The following is a 21,898-nucleotide window of genomic DNA, read 5'->3' on the forward strand; positions in this document are numbered from 1 at the left end:
CAATGGGTCCTCTCCATCCTAGTGCAGGCTTACTGATAAGAACTCACTGCAGTTATCCCTTCATGCAGACACACTATCTTGCCAGAACATCAGCACCTCTTTCAAGAGGAAGTAGAGGACCGCCTTCACAAGGAGTTCATAGATCCTGTGGTGCCACATCATCGCTAGACGGAGTCTATTTCCTCTACTTTCTTATCCCAAAAAGGATGGGTCAATATGGCCCATACTCGACCTCAGGCCCCTCAGCGCATTCATCTTCTCAGAGCCTTCCACCTGATCACGTTCCAGCATGTCATCGTCTACTATAGCAAGGTGAGTGAGTTCATGACCGCTCTCGCCTTGAAGGATGACTACTTTCACATCCAAATCCATCTGTCACATCGCCAGTACCTCCGGCTCATGGTAAGTGGCCAGCATTTAAAGTTCCGCTCTTTGGGATCACCACTGCCCCCAATGTGTTCACAAAGTGTCTTGCAGTGATAGCCGCCCATCTCAGGAGAACCGGCATCCACGTTTTCCCCCTACTTGATGACTGGTTGATAAAGACCACAAACTAACAGTGCTTGACTCATAGGCAGACCACCACAGACCTATTGTACATTAACATGGTAAAGTCCCACTTTTAGCCTTCAGAAATTATCAAGTTTCAATTTTTATTGGAGATTTAGATCGTACAATGAGATATACATTATATAAAAAACATCAATTTAATGCAGTTTTAAGGAGGAACTAATTATTTTTAAAGACAAAGAAAAATATATTTTACAATTGCTACACAAGGAAGCAAAACTGAACAAGTCCAGAACTCCTGAAATTGTACAAACAATACATTGTATCCTGTTAAGGTAACGTAAAGCCAACAAACTGTTTCTCCAAGACACGGGTGAATGCTTCAGAGACAAAGGGTGGCACAGTGTTTATGTTCTGCAGTAAGCCATATTTATCAGTTCCAGATGTATGTACTTCTAGCTGTGTTGGGCCAGGAGTGTGGCAAGTGACATCTGGCAGATGCTTCATAGTTTCCTTTCAGAAGCTCATGCTCAGGTTTGCACCCATGTAGCAGAAGAAGCTCAGACATCTGCCTCATCTTTCCCCTTTTATGGTTAAGCCTGCGCATACGCTTCTTCCTCCGCTAGGCTCTCATCCTGGGAGGCTCGGCCTTTCAAGATAGTGCCAGTGACGAGCAAGAAGTAACTACAAAATTGTAACATTTTTCCACACATTAATTCATTCACTGGGCAATTTATCATCTCCGTAGCAGCTTTTACTGTTGTAATTCAATACTTTTTAGAAAGTGGTTTTAAACATCTCTGTTGGTAGACCCTTAAAACAGGACAAGCAAATGTAACATTCTCTATTGTCTGTACACCATTATAGCAAAGATTACAGATTCTTTCATCCCAGGTTATATTCTGCTATGCATCTGTTAAATTTTTTCGCGGCAAACATTTCAACTTACATAGCGTTATACACCTCCGAAACCTGAGTTCTATTGTACATATACCTCTGTTGTAGCTGCCTGACATGATTGAATGACACCATGAAAGCGAGGTTTCACCTTACATAAATTAATATCAAACAAAGTGGAAACATTTGGAAGGTTTTTAATGTGAACATAGACCATATTCTGGATGTCTAAACTAGTCAAAGAAAAGTGCTGAAGTGCAGATAAAATATTAGTTAACACCCACGCCTTTACAGAGGGAAGAAGACATTCCGTAGCTATAAGACTCCTTAAAGACTTTTCTTTAGCATGTAAAATACAGTGATACCATCTTAGAATAGTAACTAAACCTCTCATGTAAATGCTCACAAATCCAAATTCTAACCTTAGTGCTTCTATTGAAACTGTGGAGTTTAAAGTACAAAAAGTGTGAAGAATCTTAACTTTCACCTTATGCATAAACTGCCTGTGATTAATATTTACTGTCTCTACAGCATATAGAGGAGTCAAGAGAACCTTCATTTTGTATAAAGTTAGGAGACTATTAAAATGCCTACAGCCTGTTGCTCCATAAAGTGCCTTTAGTGTATTACCATTGGCATAAGCCTTAGTCACTAAATGTGTAATTTGGTCCTTTTCAGCATCATTTGCTGATGCAGTTCTTCTCAGATTAGAGATTGACTTTACTAATTCCAATGTAGAGCTATTATAAAACCACTTACAATTTTTGCCAGTTGGACACCCTTTTGGGCAAAACCTCATGACTTTGCGTTGTGTACATATCCCCTCAAAAATTGGGCGTCAGAGTAGGATGACAAAACATCATGATGCTTCTGAAGGCCTTTAGGAGTCAGGTTTAGAAAAAAGATATTGTCTGCGTAGAGGAAAGTCCCTAAAGGGTTGGCACCTAATTTTGGGGCATCCTCACAAACCTTACTCAACACATCAGGCAGATCCGGCATATATAAAGAAAAAAGCAGAGGGGCCATCAGGCAGCCCTGCTTCAGACCATTTTCTGGTCAGGATCTTAGCGCCATACCCCGCCGAGCACCTAACATAACGTGACTCCAGGTGTCTGTGTGAAGGGCGATAATATGTTTTAGGAGCACCACTGGTATGCCCATGGCAAGTCAGCTTTTTTCAGAGGGTCTGCCTGTCCACGCTATCAAAAGTTGTTGAAAAATCTATATAGGCCGCATGGAAAGTCACCCCCCTCCGTTTCACATATTTTTCCAATAAAAGATGGATCACAGTTATACTATCCAAGGACGATTGACCAGCTCTAAAGCCTGCCTGCCCCAAAGGTATAATATTTTTTCCTCCACCTATTCTAGTAGATTAGATAAAACAGATTTAGCAAATATCTTGCCTGTGACATCTAATAGAGTGATCTGCCTGTAATTGCACATGTAGTAAAGTACCCTATTTCTTGGCATGGTTACCCCCATTTTCTGCCTGTTGTCAGTATGTTTGACTGTGTCTACTGGGTTCCTGCTAACCAGGACCCCAGTAGTTTTGCTCTCTCCTCCAAATTGTACCTTTTTCTTCACGTAATTGGCATACTGGTCCCCCTATGTAAGTCCCTAGTTTATGGTACATAGGTACCCATGGCATTGGGATTCCAGGGGATCCCTATGAGCTGCAGCAGTTATCCTGCCACCCATAAGGGAGCCCATGCAAAGGGTTCTGCAGGCCTGTCATTGCAGCCTGCATGAAACGGGTGCATGCCCCCGTTTTCACTACACAGGTTCACTATAAGTCACCCCGGTGGTAGGCCCATTCGGCCCAGAGGGCAGGGTGCAGGTACCTCTGTGTTAGGGCACCTCTTCACTGGCAGAGGTGCCACCACAAACTCCAGATCAATTTTCCTGGACTTTGTGAGAGCGGGATGCTTTTTATGAGTGTACTGGACATGGGTAGTGACCTATGTCCAGATACCAAACATGCCCACGTTCGGAGTTACCATTATGTATAAAAAAAAATTGGAATCATATCCCAATACTGTTGCAAGTATTGGAAGTATGATTCCATGCACTCTGTGGGCTCCTCAGAGGACCCCCAGCATTGCTATCACCAGTCTTACAGGGTTTTCCGAGCAGCCCAGCTGCTGCCACCCCTCAGACAGGTTTGTGCCCTCCTGCTGCTTGATCTGATCAAGCCCAGGAAGGCAGAACAAAGGGTTTTCTTTGGGAGAGGGAGATAACGCCCTCTCCCTTTGCAAATAGGTGTGACTGGCTTGGGATGGGTAGCCTCTACAAGCCACTGGTTAGCTTTGAAAGGCACATTTGGTGTCCTCCGTGCATAAACCAGTCCACATCAGTTCAGGGACTCCCAGTCCCTGCTCTGGCGCAAAACTGGACAATGGAAAAGGCAGTGACCAATCCCCTGTCCATCATCACCCCAGGGGTGGTGCCCAGAGCTCCTGCCAGGGAACTCTGGGAGCATCTGAGTGGCCAGGCCAGGCAGTTGATGTTAGAGCCTCCTCCTGATAGGAGCTCACCTGGTTAGGTGATCAATCCCCTTTTCCGGGCTATTTAGGGTCTCTCTCTTGGGTGAGTCATCAGATTCGGCCTGCTAGATTCCAGCAGGACTCCTCTGCAACCTCTGCTTCGACTCCTGCCCTCCGGAACTGGACCCGACAAGTTGCTTCCAAGAAGAAAGGACTCTTCAGCAACATTGTTTCCAGGGCTCCTGTCAGCTTTGCAACATTTCCCTTGCCGTGCATTCTCAGAAGACTGCAACTCCTCAGCCTGCACAAGAAGAAGGAATCTCCCTTGGAGTGAAGGAGTCACTCCCCTGTAACCGCAGCAGCTACAACAAGTGACGACCGGCTGCATGGATCCCCTCTCCTTCTGAGCTGCGTGGATCCTGCGTCACGGGTGGTGATGAGAGTAGTAGTCCTCTTGGTCCTCTCTGCCAGCTGTCCAACTTTGGTGGAGGTAAGCCTTTGCCTTCCCATGCCGGACAGTACCCCTGTGCACTGCATCTCTTGCAGCTACCAAGGCTTGTTTGCATCTCATCCAAGACTCCTGTGAGTGCTGCCTCTTCTCCTCTGGTCTCTCTGCATCCCTGAGGGTCCCCTGTGACTCCCCCTCCTGGGTTGAGTCCTCCTGTGCCTTGTTGGTCCCCAGCAGCACCTCTTTTCCACTAAATGTGAGTTTGCCTTTGCCAAGGCTTGCTGGTGGAATTCCTGAACCGACACCCGTCTGCAATCTTCCTTCAAGCGTGCGACTTCATCTGCATCCATCAGGAATTCTTCTCTGGCTCCAGGGCTGCATTGCTGACCTGTTCTTCATTCCCATCGACCAACTCCTGCATCCACAGCTGGGTGGGTTGTACCTCCTACTCCTCCAGGACTCCACTGTGACTCCTGGACTTGGTCCCCTCTCTCCACAGGTGGTCTTTCTTCAGTAATCCACCACTGGTTTTCTTGCAGTCTTCCCTGGGTGTCTTCTTATTCTTATTTTCCTCCTGGGGGAGGGGGATACTGTGTTACTTACCTCTGTGGTTTTCTAGTACTCCCAGCTCCCCTCTATTCATTTTACTGACCTAGGTGGGGGTACCTTGTTCGCATTTAATTTGTTAGTATATGGTTTGGGCTCCCCCTAGGGTCACTATTGGTTATTGCTATTTGCACTGTTTTCTAACCTTTTCTATGCCTATTTCTGATTACTAGTGTATATATTTAGTAGAATACTTACCTCCTGAGGGTGGGTTACCTCGTTAGTATTTTGTGGTGATTTGTTCCAAAAATAAAGTACCTTTATTTTTGTACAACTGTGTTTTCTTTATGTGTGTAAGTGCTGTGTGTCTACAGTGGTATTGCATGAGCTTTGCATGTCTTCTAGATAAGCCTTGGCTGCTCATCCACAGCTACCTCTAGAGAGCCTGGCTTCTAGACACTGCCTATACTTCACTAAGTGGGGATACCTGGACCTGGTATAAGGTGTAAGTACCTTGGGTACCCTCCACACACCAAGCCAGCTTCCTACACCACCGTAGATTTAAAGGGCTCTTTTTATGTGCGGCAGAATAATCCTACCACTCTATGAACTAGGGACCACTGCAGTACAAAAGCAGTAACGGAAAAGCACCATTAAATAGGTTGCCCAGCGATCCAAATCAAATTTTATGCTGCTAATAGGTAATTGGTCTGCACCGCTTGCCCCCTTGTTCCTAGCTGCTTTGCAAATGGAGCACCACTTCTGTCTAGTGGGAGGCAAAAAGGGGTACACATCAGCTGGTACCCCATTTAGGGACTCTGTGATACAATTACAAGCAATTTGACTATTCGCGGAATAAAGGCAAGTTATATGTTCTTGCCATTCTATACTAGTAATATTATGTTTGATGGCATGTGTGGCTGTAGATACACATGCTTTGCATAAATCTGCCATCTAGTTTTGGGTTTGGAGTGTTTTAAGTTGTTTATGTTCGAAGAATCTTTTTGAGTCACAGTCGAGTGACTCCTCATGGTGATACTGTGCACGGGCATCCAATCCTTTGTTAGATTATTTTCTCTCTGTCGTCTGGTTCGGACATGTGTTCCTCTCGCTGCGGTATTCCTCGGCTCGGCAAAATTTCCCCGTCTGTGCATCCTCTGAGGACGACCAGTCTTCAGCCTGCACAAGAAGTAAGAAGGAATCTCCCTTGAAGTGAAGGAGTCACTCCCATGCATCCGCAGGCACCAACTGCAATGACGACCGACTGCGTGGATCTCCTCTCCTCTCCTCTGGAGCAGCATGGATCCTGCATCACAGGTAGTGGTCTGTAGTGGTCCCCTTGGTCCTCTCTACCAGCTTCCCAACTTGGGAGACTGTAAGCCCTTGCCTTTCCTTGCAGGACAGTACCCCCTGTGCACTGTTACTCTTGCAGCTACCAAGGCTTGTTTTTTCCTCCTCCAAAGGATCTTCAGGCTCCGTGTAGCCCTGGTCCACAGCACTCCTTTCTGCAAAGCACAGTTTCCTGACTGTTGCTGCAGTTACGTGGGACTCCTCTCCAGGTGTGCTGAGTGGGCCTCACTGCGACTCCTGTGTCTGCTGCCTGTGAGATGCCTGCGGGGACTGCCCCCTCATCTTCTGACTCTCCTCACTGCTGAGGGTCACCTTGGACTCCCCTCCGTGGGTTGAGTCCCCCTGGGCCTTGCTGGTCCCCAGCAGCTCTGCAACTCTTCATCTGCGACTCTTGCTTTTGCCAAGGATTGTTGGTGTTTTTTTATACCACTGACTGACTGCAACTCTTCTTCCGATGTGGGACATCAACTGCATCACACCTGGAACTCTTCTCCTGCTTCTGGGCTTCATAGACGACTCCTTGTCTACACCGGCGTCCTTGTCCTGCATCTCCAGAAGGGAATGTAGTAGCTCCTGCCCCAACCGGACACTCCAACTCGAACTGGACTTGGTCCCCTTCATTTGCAGGTCCTCTTCTGTCAGGATCCATCTTCTGTTTCTTGCAGTCTTGCTTGGGTCTTGCACAGTCCTTTTACAAAGTTTACCTGTGGGTTTGGGGTAAAAACAGGTACTTACCTCTTCTCTCCTGGTTGCTAGAGAGCACCCGGTTACTTACCTTTTGGGGTTCCTAGTTCCTCCAGCTCCCCTCTACAGACTCCACTTCCTTGGGCGGGGGACTGACTTTCGCATTTCACTTACTTAGTTTATGGTTTGGTCTCCCCCCCATGGTCTTTATTATTTTCTGTTATTTCACTGTTTTTTAATTGCTTTCTATGCCAGTTCCTGACTTCTAATGTGTATATAGTAGTGTGTTTAGCCACCTGCTAGTAGAGTACTGCCTATACAGTATTTTTGTATTTGTGTTTCTAAACTAAAGTACTTTTATTTTAGTAACACTGTGTGGTTCTTTTATGTGTGTAAGTGCAGTCTGAATACAGTGTTATTGCATAAGCTTTGCATGTTTTGCATGTTTCCTGAATAAGTCTTGGCTGCTCATCCACCGCTACCTCTTCAGAGCCCTGGCTTCCTAGACACTGTCTATACCTCACTAATAGGGAATACCTGGGCCTGGTATAAGGTGGTGGCACCATAGGTGCTCACCACACACCAGGCCAGCTTCCTACATGCAGGACCAGATCAACTCAAGGAAAAACACCTGATCAAAGCTACAAAATCCCACCTCCAAACCCTACAGATCCAGCCCTGCCTAGGGGCTATACTCAACTCTGAGGTAGGCATAGCCTGTGAAAATCCTGCTAGGATTTAGTCTTTTAATGCACTGCTTCCCTTGTTTCAACCAATTCAGTGATGACCTCCTGCATTGCCATAGAACCTCATGCCAAGCTTCTCATGCATCTGTTGCAAAAATGTTTAGCGCAACAGTGGTGGGGAGCACACTTATAGGATCTGATTGTACAGGGTCAGTGGGAGACCAAGTACCACAGCTGTCACATAAACAACCTGGAACTCCTAGCAGTTCACCTATCACTGGATGCTTTCCTACCTCATTTGATAGGCTAGGTTGTTCTTGTCCAGATGGACAATATGACAGCCATGTATTAACTTTAGGAACAAGGGAGGACATGCTCTCCACAACTGTAATTTCATATTGGGCTCTCCGTAACAAAATATATTTGTTAGCAGAGTACCTTCTTGGGTTAGACAATGATTTTTCCGACCTCCTCAGCAGGATGCAGCAACAAGAACACAAGTGGGGAACTCCACTCACAAGTCCTCCTCCGTTACTTTCACATATAGGAATTCTCTCAGATTGACCCGGTTTCTACAGCAGAAAATACCAAATGCCCACTCTTCGCCTCCAGCTTCCCACACCCACAGTCCAGTTGCAATACTGGCAAGGGATATTTGCCTATGCTTTTCCTCCTCTCCCTCTTCTGTTTGTGGTTTGGAGACTTCTGCAGATGGTCCCTCATGCTCATACTGGTGACTGTACATAATGATAGACACAGGTTTGTGTTAACTCTGTTCAGAATAGACTAACTATTACTAGCTTTACCCTACATGAATGACTGGTCGATGTCTTTATCCAATTGCCCTTGCAAAAACGTGTCAGGTCAAAGCACTAGGCATATTTGTTTGTCTTTTTTGTTTGTATTTTTTGCAAGTTTTATAAAGTCCAGAGGAGGCAACTAATTACACCGTTGCTGAAGTCTTACAAATTTTGTTCAATGTCTGCCTGCATTTCTGTTTTTACTAACTTTGCCATCTATTTTTATTTGCAATGTTATGTCACGCTTCTTATGGACTGTGATCAATTGCAGGAAGAAGTTAAGTCTCTAACTCTGTCTCTGATGCTCAGTAGTATTTTCTGATTTGTAACCAATTTTTGTATTTGAGGCTTGCAACATATTTTATGTATTTTGGGATTTTATCTGTCAATGATTTTATGTGTTTTATATTACGCTTTTATGATTTTCATAAATGAAATTGAATAAAGCTTTTTTGACTGACCATACTGGTGACACCCACATGGGCCCACCAGTCCTGCTCACGACTCTGCTCATACTCTCTCTGGTTCCGCACAAGGGTCTCCCCAATAAACCAGACATTCTAGCACAGAACCATAGAGAAATCAGACACCCAGGTCCCTCAACCTTGCAGTCTGGCTCCTGAAGTCATTGGATCTAGATACTTCAATCTTTTACCTGAATGCATGAGCATTCTCAAGGAAGCGCACAGACCTACCACCCATGCCAGCTACGTGGCCAAGTGGAAGAGATTTGTCTGCTACTGTCATTTAAAAGGAATTGTCCCACGAAAAGCCACAGCACAAGACATTTTCTGTTGCTTACTTTGCAGATTTCTTGGTAAACCTTTTACATCTAGCCGCTGAGGCTGCCTACCTTCAGAATAGACAACACATTTCTCTCTTCTGGATACTTGCCGTTAACACTTTCATGGAGGGTCCCAAAGAGTCATTCCTCCTCAGGTCCCACTGGTACCCTCGTGGAATCTCAATATTGTACTCCCAAGACTCAGGTCTTCCATTTGAGCCCCTCCACACCTGCCCCTTTCAGTTCCTCTCTTGGAAGGTAGCATTTCTAGTTGCTATCACCTCACTGAGCCATGTTAGTGGGCTTCAGGCGTTGACACTGGAAGAACCTTTTTTCCAAGTACAGAGGGGTTGGTTTGTACTCCGCACCAAACCCAGATTCCTCCCTAAGGTAGTGTCTCACTTCCATCTTAATCAGTTCATGGACCTTTAGTTTTTTTTTCCCCCACAACTTGATTCAGTTGTGGAACCTTCTTTCCATCATTTGGATGTAAAATGAGCCATCATGTACTACGTTGATAGAACCACACCATTTAGAAAGACACAACAACTTTTTATTGATTTCTCCGAACCCCACAATGGGAAGGCTCTATTCAGGTTGGGCATTGTCAGAAGAATAGTTAAATGCATCCAAACATGCTATGCTAAAGCAAAGATTTCTCTACCCACTCATTGTAGAGCACTGTCTACTTATCATAAAGGAGCCTCTATGGCCTCCCTGGAGAGCATCCCTAGAGCACACATATGCAAAGAATCTATCTGGTCCACATCGCACACTTTCTCAAAACATTACTGTGTGGGTGCCCTAGCCCGCCAACAAGCTAATGTTGGTCAGGCAGTTCTTTGTACACTCTTTCAATCTACTGGAACACCCACAAGCTCGCCACTGCTTTTTGGGAGGACTGTTTTACATTGTATGCACAGCATATGTATCTACAGCCACAAAAGCCTCGAACGTAAAATGTAACTTACCCTGTAAGCACCTGTTTGTGGCATGTAGTGCGCTAGATTCACATGTGCCCACCCTCCTCCCTGGACAATGGTGCCTGTTGCAGTCTCTTACTTTCTCATTTTCCTCTTCTGCATGGGCATCTCCTTATATCATTTTGCTTCACATTCTATCCTCACCCGCCATGCTGGAAAACAGTCTAAAAGTAGAGTCCGTGATCATGGGCATTATTGTCAAGAGAAGGAGTCACAGTACCTTGTGACTCAAAAGTCTTCTTTGAAGAAAAACAACTTGCACACATCCGGGATCAACACTAGATGGCAGGAGTATGCACAGCACATGAATCTGCAGCACTATATGCCACGAACGGTTGAATACAGGTTAAGTAACATTTTCCTTCACATGGACAAATTCACCACCATGCACTTTACCAGCAAACAGATAGGAGGAAGATCAAGCCCGCTGTCCTTGCAGGCTCATATCATGTGGCATGGAGCTTAGGCCATAGTTCTATCACTCTGTGATTTACATCCCAGAGATAGTGTCAAGAGGTGGATTTCCTCAGTTACATAACAAAGAAACACAAATGGGTAATAAATGACAAAGTAATAAAGGACTTTTTCATAAAGTGTGGCACTCCAACTTTAGATCTGTTTGTCGCAGGTCCAAACAAAAAAATGTGGGGCACCACATCTGCATTCTGTAATCACTGCCCTTTTGATGAGTTAATCAACACTATTTGTCTATGCCTCTTTGCTGATCCGACTCGTATCAATGGTGATAGTAATAGTTGTCTACACCTTTCTGCTTATCCCACTCTTATCAACAGTGACAGTAAAACTGTATAGATCTAAAACAAAGGTAAAAATAAATACGATTATAACAGTGCCAGATGGCCTAGACAACTATGGTATGATGACTTACTTCAGCTGTCCCTATTGTAGCATAATGATAGCTGTGCAGACTGCATCTTTTGACCAGATGTGAGTGCCAAATCCAACATATGAGCCTTCAGTCATTGAATTTGGCTGCATAGCTGCCGAACTTAGACTATAGGGACTTTTACATTTACCAACTGACTGTATGGATATACAAAAAAAGAAAAAAACAGAACTTCTTCCACAACACTCTGTTAAGCATTACAATTAAAAAGATTCTGCATCTGGTGCTAAAACAGTGTCTAGAATCAGATTGCCTCTCAGGAAGACTTGATAAAAAAAGTTCCAAATTGTACTGGAAACTACTGTTCCAGCACATATAATTGCTTGTAGAATCTGCATCTCCACAGCAAATGTCTTTCTTTAAAATCCCAGTAGTTAAAGATTATCTGGAATGTCTCAGCAGTTTTTCCTCCAATAAAAAGACCACCACTTCCATTAGAAGTTAACTTGATAGCAAAACTAATGAGTCTGCCTTTTGAACGAATACACAAAGCAACCTTTCAACATCATTCATGGAAAATAACCTTTTTTGTAGCAATTACATCCGCTGGAAGGGTTAGCGAGTTAACAGCTGTATCACCAGTAAAACCCTTTTACTATATTACATGCCAGTAGGGTAGTGTTGATGACTCATTCTTCCTTATTACCTAAAGTGGTTTCTGATTTCCACATCAATTACTCTTTATGCTTTCTTCTCAAATCCGTTTGCACCAGGATAGAGGACTCTTTACTATCTAGATCTTTGGAGGGTGTTAGATTTTATTTAGTTCCGACTAAGGGTAGTAGAAAGACAAAACAATTGTTCTTGAACTATGGCCAGATTAGGCAAGGTATGGCTACTTCTAAACAATCTATTACCAAAAGGATAGTCGCATGTATCTTTTTTTGTCATCAGCTTTCTAAAAAACCGCTCCCTGGCAGGCTCAAGGCCCATTTTACACTTGGAAATGCTGCAACAGCTGGATCTAGACCTCGGTTGTCCCTCTGTCAGGATGGAAGGCATTCATGGTTCATCACACAATTCAAGGTCTATGAACAAACAAGAAAACATAAAACATAAGTCTTCTTAAACTGAAGGCAGTGCAGTTATCACTCAAGGCTTCTCTTCCATCTCTATCATCTAAGGAAATCATAATTTACATGGGCACCAACACCACACACTACCAACATCAGGGAAGAACAAGATCAAGGCAGCTATTGCTGCAGGACAATCCTCAAGTTGATGGGCATGATTGCATCATGCATTCCCCTCATACCCCAAACGACTCCAGATGTGATCATTCCCGGAATGGCTGACCAACAGCTGATCACAAACCACCGGGATTTGGGAAAGGCTTTATTGGCTGTAACAGAGAAAATACAGAAGGAGACAGAATGGTAGGCATCAAACATAACTTGGGGAAGACCTTTCAAGAGAGCAACTCCCTCAGTGACCATCACAACAGATGTGTCCCACAATGAATGGGAAGCACACATGGGCAAATTAAGAATCAGGGGCCAATGGAACAAGACTCGTGATAAAACAAATCAATTTCCTAGAGCTGAAAACAGTGTTAATGGCCCTGAAAGCATGTCAAACACAAGTATCAGGAAAGACCGTACTAATCCAAACAGACAATACAACAACAATGTTCTATGTGAACAAACAAGGGGGTACAAAGTAGTTAATCCAAGCAAGCTAGCCCAGGAAATGTGGAATTGGGCGATAACGCAGGTGACCAACATACAGACAGTCCACCTACCAGGGAAGGACAACATAGAGGTAGACAGACTGAGCAGACAGGAAAGCTGAACACATGAATGGTAGATAAAGCAAACAAGCCTAGAAAAAATCTTCAGGATTTGGAGCACACCAACAATCGACTTGTTCGCATTAGCAGAAAACAGAAAATGCCAGCACTTCACCTCCAGGTTCACCACACGACCAGTCAGAAGGGATGCCCTGTCACTAAACTGGTCAGGGAGCTTTGCCTACGCCTTTCCGCTGATTACCCTAATAAATAGAGATCGCTATGACGCCAGGGACAAACCTCATCCTCATAGTCCCTCAGTGGGCCAGACAAACATGGTATTCAAACTTACTTGAGCTGTGCAAGGGACAGATGATAAATATCAAAGCGGAACAGGACTTAATCACAATGCAGAAGGGGCAAGTACTCCACCCTGAACCAGCAACACTCAACCCTGCAGCATGGCACCTGAATACATAGAATTTGGTGTCTTAAATCTACCACCCAGAACCATGAACATACTAAAGGGAGCTAGAAAATCAACAAGAAGAAGATACTATGCATCAAAATGGAAGATATACCTCCTATGGTGTACAGCAAATAATACCCTAGAAGCAATGCAGGAAACTGTAATAACCTATCTCACACACTTGCTAGACAGCGGCATTAACTAATCTTCTCTCAAAGCACACTTGGTAGCCAACACCAGAAGAGCATTATGTAAACTTTTCTTCACAACACCTGTTATAAAAAGGTTTCTGGAAGGATCCAAACGAATCGCCCCTCCAAGAAGGGCACCAGCCCCGATGTGGAGCACAGTGTTAACACAACGTATGACAAAACCATTTGAACCAATGCACAAAGCTGAACTCCAGTTTACCACACTAAAGACTGCCTTCCTCATGGCTATCACATTGCTACAAAGAGTGAGCAAAATAAGTTGTTAACAATACAGGAACCATACATGCGAATCCACAAGAACAAGGTTGCTCTCAGGACGAACTACCAATTCCTACCTAAAGTGGTGAGCAATTCCATGTCAACCAAGCAATTCAGTTGCTAATCTTCTTTAAGAACCTACAAACACACCTGAAAAGAAGACTAAATACACTGGACGTTAGAAGGGCACTAATATATTACTTGGAGGAGACCTAGTGGCTACACAAAGGAAACAAACTTTTTGTCTCATATGCCAAATCAAGTAAAGGCTCTCCCGCCACAAAGGGAACTATCACATGATGGATCGTGAAAACAATCCAAACATGCCACGCAGCTGCTGGCAAACAACTGCTGCACTGCCCAAAAGCACACTCAACAAAGAAAAAGAGCGAAACACTAGATTTCATGGCAAACGTACCTATAGACACTATATGCGCAGCAGTGACATAGGCATCCCCACATACATTCATGAAACATTGTGTGGACATTCAAATGCCTATAGAAGCCCAAGTGGGTAGAAAGTACTGCAACAACTGTTTGCAAGCTCATCATTTCAACCTAAATAAAGGAGAAAACCTCTACATAATCTGATGCACAGCACATGAATCGAGAAAAAGATTCATGCTGCAAAACTGAATGCTTACTTGCCAGTAGGAGTAGGTTTGCAGCCTGAAGAGTCTTCTGGATTCACATGCGACCCACCCACCTCCCCGGAAATAAGAACAGGGCAAACAGGTGGGGAAAAGGTCTAATGTACATAGAAGAAAAAAAAAGAAAAAGAAAGAATCCAAAGATGGCTAGAATTTCCAGGGCGCTATCTGATGTCATACAGGGGACGGACCAAAGGTCGATGACCCCCCAAAAAAAGAAAGACAATTCCGGACCCAACCACTAGATGGAGGAATGATGCACAGCATGTGAATCCAGAAAACTCTTCAGGCTGCAAAACTACTCCTACTGGTAAGTAACCATTTAGTTACAACTCAAATCATTTTAGACCGTCTATGAAAGCAAGGACATTAGGGAAGAAAATGACATCCCGGTAAGTAACCATTTAGTTACAACTCAAATCATTTTAGACCGTCTATGAAAGCAAGGACATTAGGGAAGAAAATGACATCCCAGGTAGCTTTCCATTTTCTATAATTTTCCATAAAGTCATAGATATAGACATTCTACAATGTACTGTCCATGGAGGAATGACATTTCAGAAAGATGCTGTGTGGGGTCCATGTTAGCATCAGAGAAATATTTAAGCGTTTGACTACACTGAAAATTCCTATAATGCAAAACCAATTCTACGGATACGTAACTTTTTCTTCCTTCTGTCATGGGATGTGCTTGGAATGTAAGGAGCTGGACTGTACATATAGGCTAACACCTACCTCTTTGTTGAGTCTTCTTAAAAAATTACCAAATTAACTGCCTTCATGCCTAGATAGTATATTTCTTTTCTTTTTTTTTTTTTTTTTTTTACATTTAAGAAACAGAATGCATTTCATTAGGATTTTCAAGTGTACGTTTGTCCTCCTGTCTATCTGTCCGATCGCCATGTAAGCAACACCTTGCAGGCCAAGAAAGCAAAATGTCTTTCAGCTGCCAGTGGGTCTTTTAACCCTCACATTAATTTCCAGCTATCCGACTTTAAATGCATGTGTGTGCCAGATGAGACTTCTCGATCTTGGATGAAAGAGGGAACACAAGGTTAAAACATTGACAAAGTATGCTACTCTAAAATTGGCTAAAGGATTGTAAACTGCCGCATCAAAGAAGTTGAATTACTCCAAAGTATACAAGGCCCATCCAGCCCCTGCTGTCACGTCCACATTAATCTAATTATAAAAGGCATACAAGTGGAAATGCCATTTTCACTTGCTAAGACTAAACATCTGTCCATAAATAGTTCCTGTGGCAGTGATTCTTCTTAACATAGCGTCTGAGAAGCGTTCGGGGCCAAATCTTTTTATTTTTTTCCAAACTCTGACTACAACCCAGGTCTAGTGAAGCAACCATCACTTGAGCACCTACCTAGATTACCTGACGTATATAACTACATTAAAAGTTACCCTGCAACCCAAAGCAGTTTGGCTATAGTAGAATATTGGCTCAATTCTAAAACCTATTCTTGCCTGACAAGAATCAACACAAAACTTAGGGAGAGCTGCTAAATTTTCAAAAGCCTCCTCTGTAACCAAGACACTGTCTTCATTCTTCACTGATTGCTCTTGTCTACAGACAGATGCTGCTCAGCAGGTCTGCTTGCATCCAGCACTTGCTAGCTCTACAGTTGTGATAATGTTACATTCGAACATTTGCCTTTCACCTGCCAAAGCCTTAACCATTATTGTGCCAACATCTCCAAGGAACATCACACTGTGGTGTGTTCACTCAATAAAACATATGTTCCTTTTTATTTTGAAGCAGAATATACAAATTCATGGACCAGTTATCAAGCTCCTTAACCCATTAATAATAATTGCTCTACAGAGGTGGCAAGCTGGATGATCCATTGGTGGAATTTTAGAAGTCTGGCTCACAGGATAGGAAGCAAAATCACTCACTTAGACCCCACTGCAAGCCTGATGCCCACACATGCATTCTTAATGGATGACTTAACCGCAGCATCATTGAGAAGGTGGCCGAACCATATCAATATTATAGAAGTCTCTAAGCTACCTTGAAGAATGGACATTGGCTGCAAAATCTGAACAGACATGGCCACAAGCTTTAAGTATCCTTTGTCTGCTGTCTCACACACATTACGTCAACTAAAATACATGGCATTCTCCACCATCACTAAATCCTCTGATAGTGTAGTGTCCACCCCAACTTTGATTCCGTATTTACTCTCCCGGACACACTACTCCTTCCCTCTACTACTCTTCATTTCACTTATATGTATTTTGAAACATTGATTTTTTAAATACCTAACAATAGAGGGATAATGGTTAAGTGTTAACAAAATACATCTGATTTTTAAGGCTTACCAGTTGTAGGAGGCTGGCTCTGTTTGTGGTGTACACCTATTGTGTGGCACCCTATACTAAGTCCAGACAACCCCTAGTGATAATAAATAGGTGTTTAGATAGCAAAAACTCTCCAGTGGGTAGCTGAGGCGAGCAGCTGAAGCTTATCCAGGAGGAATTTAAAGCACTTGCAATATCACAGTAGTCAGACAGTAACTCACTCACAAGAAAGAACCACACAAATGTTGCAAACATAAAGGATACTTTATTACAGCACTACCGCTAGACTAGCATTGGTATATCTCCCCTTGGACACAATATGTACACAAAATAACCACCAGAAATAGCATAAAAATAGAAGGGCCAAACCATATACTAAAAGAAGTGGAATGTGAAATAGTGAGGTAAGTGTGGTAGTTAGCTAGGGGCACATGGAAACATCAGAGGTAACTATAGTAAGTGTCCCCAGCGATCAAGTGCAAGGTTACTTGCCCAGTTACAGTTAAAGTTACTCACCCAGCCGTCCCGTAGTCTGACACAGAGAGTAGTGGGAGGAGTTTGAGGAATTCAGAACCATTCCCAGTGGACCCCAAGAAAACCAGCAGACAAGAGGAAGGATGGAGAGTGTCCCTACCCCAGGATGCCCAAAAGACAGGGTACCTACACCAGGATCACAGATGCAGGTGGGAGAAGTGACTCTCACTGAAGTCAGTGGAAGCCTCAATTGTCCTAATGCTGTCAGGACCCGTGGACCAGGCCAGTGGAACTTAGGGACAGATTCAGGACGTGGAGGACCTGCAGAGGAAGGGGACAGAGTCCCTTGGAGGTGCCCAGGTGGTGTAGATGGCAATGCCCACGCTCCTGGAGGTGAAGTTCCTGCAGGTTGGTGGAAGAAGTCCAACTGCGGGGTCCAGAAGCTGCAGAAGATCCCAGGAGTCGCCTACGAGCTGTCCCTGGAAGGTTGCCGGATTGCAGGAGGGTCAGGTACCAGCCAGGTCACCAACAAGCACTGGCAAATGCAAACAGGAACTGAAGAAGTGTTTGCAAAATTTTGGGGACCAGCAAGGTCCAGGTGACTACCCAGGAGGAGAAGTCAGGACTGGCCCTCAGCACATAGGAGGGCCAGCAGAAGTCGAATGAGCCCCCACGAGTGACCCACAGGCGAAAGACACAGGGTGTTACAAGGCGGCCTCACCAGCACAACAAAACAGAAGTCCCACGTTGCAGAACTGGGGCTGATCTTCGAGTTGCAGTGTGCTGGAGTCAGCAAGCCTTGGCAAGTTGAACGGTTGCGGTGCACAGGGGTTCCAGTCCAGTGGCAGGGGCCCACAGTCTCCCAAGTTGGTCAGAAGACAAGCAGGACCCAAAGGAAGCCACAGACTCGCCACTTGTGAAGCAGAGCCTTTCGGTGTTAGTGGAACTACAGACCCCACCAGCTGGTCGGCATTGTCTGGAGGTGCCTGCGGTTGCAGTGGAGTGACTCCTTCACTCTAAGGGAGATTCCTTCATGCCTCTAGGTGCAAATAGAGTCCTTGTGACCCTCTACGAGCACTTGGATGTACCACCTTGTATGTTGCAGAATTTTTGCAGGAACTTGGAGAAACAATGTTGCAGTGGGGGCCTTCTCACCAGGAGCAGACATGTTCAGTTCCAAAGTAGCTGTTCCAGAGGCCAGGAGCAGAAGATGTCTTGCAGAGTTCCTTGGAGAGTCTTGCTGGACGAATATGAGGACCCTCCCGAATATGAGTTACTTAAGGGGGAGCCCTTAAGTAACTCTAAAAGGAGGTTGGTCACTCTCTGAACAGACCCACATATCAGGGGGGGGGGGGTCAAGGACATCATCTACCTTGCCTAGCCAGGGACCTCTGCCGGTCTTGTTTCCAAGATGGCAGAATCAAGTGCCCAGCAGGCAGAGCTCTGCCCACCTCCCTAGGGGAGGAGCTGGACAAGGGGACGGTCAGTCCCCTGTCCTTTGTGTAGTTTCGCACCAGAGCAGGAACCGAGGGTTACTGAACAGGTGCAAACTGGACTATGCAACGTGGGCACCAAATGTGCCCTTCAAAGCAGTCTGGTGGTGCCTGGAGGCCATCCCACTGTAGCCCTTAGACACCTAATACACAGGGGAGGTGGTCAGACCTCTCCCTTGCAGGAAATCCTTTGTTCTGCCTCTCCAGCCTGAGCCAGGCTCACCAGCAGGAGGGCAGAACAGTGTCTGGGGTCAGCAGCAGCGCGGGCTAGACCCCATATGGCTGCACAGGCAGAGCTAGGGGATCATTTAAGGAGCCCCCAGAGTACATGGTATCATGCAACTAGCACTGAACTCGGTGTAGTTGCATAATTCCAACATATTTGATACCAAACATGCCTAGATTTGGAGAAGCCATTATGTAGTTGGACCACTCGTGTTGACCAGTGTCCACTACATACCTTAAGATGGCTTCCCCGCACTTAGAGTCCAGAAAATGGCCTGGGTTCTATAGGGGCACTCTGCTCATGCAAGGGTACCCTCACTCTTGGGGACATGTGCCCTGCCCTTGGGCTGAAGGGCCTGCCAGGTGGGTGACTTATAGTGTCTAAGTGCAGTGACCAGGTTTGGTGGTGAAAAGGTGCATGAACCACTTCACGCAGGCTGCAATGGCAGGCCTGCAGACACAGTTTGCATGGGCACCCATGGGTGGCACAATACATGCTGCAGCCCATAGGGGACCCCAGGTACCATTTACTAGGGAGTTACATAGGTTCACCAGTATGTCAATTGTGGGTGTAGAAAATGTGCAAGCAACCATATTTAGAGGAGAGAGCACAGTCACTGGGGTCCTGGTTAACAGGATCCCAGTGAACTACAGTCTAAACATACTGACATCAGGCAAAAAGTGGGAGTAACTATGCTAAAGAGATGGCATTTTCCTACACCAGTAATATATTTTTCTTTGCCTTCCAAACCTTTGAGAGCCTGGTATTCTCTGGCCCTAAAAATGCTGGAGGAGACTTGCAAGTAGACATTCAAATTGTATTTGTACTTTAGAAGTGTACCTTATGCTCATTTCCACTGTCATGTTTTCTACATGTGCATAATTTGAAATAATTTTGGAGGGAGATTATGTGTATTCTGGACTTCAATTCTAAACAAAAAGCAGGACAGCCTCCCATATTCCTAATAACTGGATCAGAAGGTGGATCTGAAATTGGGATATAGGGACAAATGCAGTAGTTGATTTAGCTCCTCTGATATCCACATAACACTTGGTAGGGCATTGTCAATAGCAGACAACTTCAGTCTTCAGAATAGCTAAAGCTGGCCCCTTATCTAGTTCTTTCCGATCATGGACAATCAACAAAGATTACACAGATGGTTGTCTCGTATTGAGCTAAACAGCACATTGTCCACTGATGGAGCTGTCCTTTAATCACTGGTATTTATTGTAACTTCTAAGTCTTAAAACAGTGGCTTAATGTTTAGTCAAATGGCTGTGCGAAAAGAGGGTTTTTTTTCCAGGTGTGGTGCACCGACCCTTGTTGCTGCTGTCTCTTTTCTTCCATAATGTAATCCTCCTGTTTCCTGTCTTATCTTTAAAGGTCTGGATAAAATAGAGTTCCTTCAGAGCCACGAAAACCAGGAGATTTACCAGAAAGCGTTTGACCTGATTGAACATTACTTTGGGGTAGAAGAGGAGGATCCCCAGATTGCTCCCACAGTGGATGAAACACAACAGCAGTACAGATTCCAGCCGGCCGCCGAAGCCCCTATGGAGGGTTTCCAGCTGTAGCATCAACCTGTGAGCTCGGACCCTGGATTTACTGCCTCCCATCAGTCCACATAGAAGTGGGAGCAGACAGTGTTCTCCCCCAATAAAAGACAACAGATGTCTCTAAACCTTTAAAAAAACGTTATTCTCCACCAAAAAGGAGTGACAGTAAAGATTTGCTTTTTTGTGTGAAAAAAGATGCCTCCTCGATACCAGACCATCATTCGGTCTATTTTCATTTTGCGAGGGCTGCCGCAAGAGTTATGGTAGAGGGAAGTATCTGGTGCCACTTCCAAATGAAGATTTGTTCTTGATCCTACTGCTGCCCGTGTACTTCAAGCCCATGAAGACAAAAGGAGGCCTGAGTTTAACCACTCAGGGTACTGTCCAGCCCAGGATTTCCCTCTTAACCCATAGATATATATTTTTTGTTTTGCACACTTGGCTTTTTTGTCAGTGAAATTCTGTTTAATGTCTGATGACTCAAATCTGCACTACGGTTAGGCTCAGAGTCACTAGGGAAATGTGACTGCCAAACAATAACACCTTACACCCTTGTGTGATGGACCCTGCACCGTGATATACAAATGGATTATGGTTGAATACAGGGGGTGTCTTTTTTTGCCTTTGAGGAATGGAAGGAGAGGGAACCTCCACCCAAGTTCCCCCTTACCTTATTTTTCAATTTAAAAAAAAAAAAAACATTTTCTTTTTGCTGAACTGATATTCGTATTTCAAACAAAACGACAAAGTGACAAAAAAGAAAAAATGAAAAATCTTGCTAAAAACTAAAGGAAATAGATTGGCTGCATAGTTGGCAACATTGCAGGAGGATTTATCCTAAAATGCCTATGACTGTGCCCCTTGCCCTACCCTCTTTCGTCCCTCTTCCCGCATCCAGCAATGCTGCTTTTACATGAAAGCCAACATTGGTATTGTAAGAGGGTGCTAAGTAAAAACTGTATTGTTTCTGCTTGGGAAGGAAGTGGCAGAAGAGGAATGGCAGGGCCAGGTTTATTGCAGGAAACATTGCTTATTGGTTGTGAATGAGGCGTGTTGGGTTAGTTGCTAGAGATGACACTCCTTTCAAATGCAGACAGTGTTGTACTGCTACTGACGTTACCTACAGTCCTCCTCCGAGAGGAGGAGGTAATCTCTGTTTACAAGAAATAAACTGGTATTCAGCTGTTTAATTTCCTTTGTCTTCAGTGCTTAAAGTGTAGGGGAGAGGGTTGGACCCAAGCTAGATTTTAGGGTAGTTCTTTTGAATTGTTTTCCCTCCTCAGGTAGCAAAATGTTATAGGTAAAAGTGCAAGAGTACTTTGATTGAATTAATATTACTTTCCATTGAGAGGGGAGTCGAGTAACCACAGCTTTAAGTGTTTTGAGAAGGGTTTTTAGGCGGAGGCTCTGGTAACCACTGCTATTCTTCACTCA

The 21,898-nt window shown here is 44.5% G+C and overlaps 1 protein-coding gene across 2 annotated transcripts in view; it reads left to right on the forward strand.

The window, feature by feature from the left end:
* KPNA6 (karyopherin subunit alpha 6) overlaps positions 1–21,654 on the forward strand; it is a 400,095-nt gene extending 378,441 nt beyond the window's left edge. For both annotated transcript variants that reach the window (XM_069223331.1, XM_069223332.1), the window contains one exon: positions 20,292–21,654. In XM_069223331.1, the coding sequence (XP_069079432.1) occupies positions 20,292–20,482 (191 nt within the window). In that variant the 3' untranslated portion in view covers positions 20,483–21,654. The remainder of the gene's footprint in view (positions 1–20,291) is intronic.
* The last annotated feature ends 244 nt before the right edge of the window (positions 21,655–21,898 follow it).

This window comes from Pleurodeles waltl, chromosome 3_1, assembly GCF_031143425.1.
Source record: "Pleurodeles waltl isolate 20211129_DDA chromosome 3_1, aPleWal1.hap1.20221129, whole genome shotgun sequence".
Taxonomy (NCBI): domain Eukaryota; kingdom Metazoa; phylum Chordata; class Amphibia; order Caudata; family Salamandridae; genus Pleurodeles; species Pleurodeles waltl.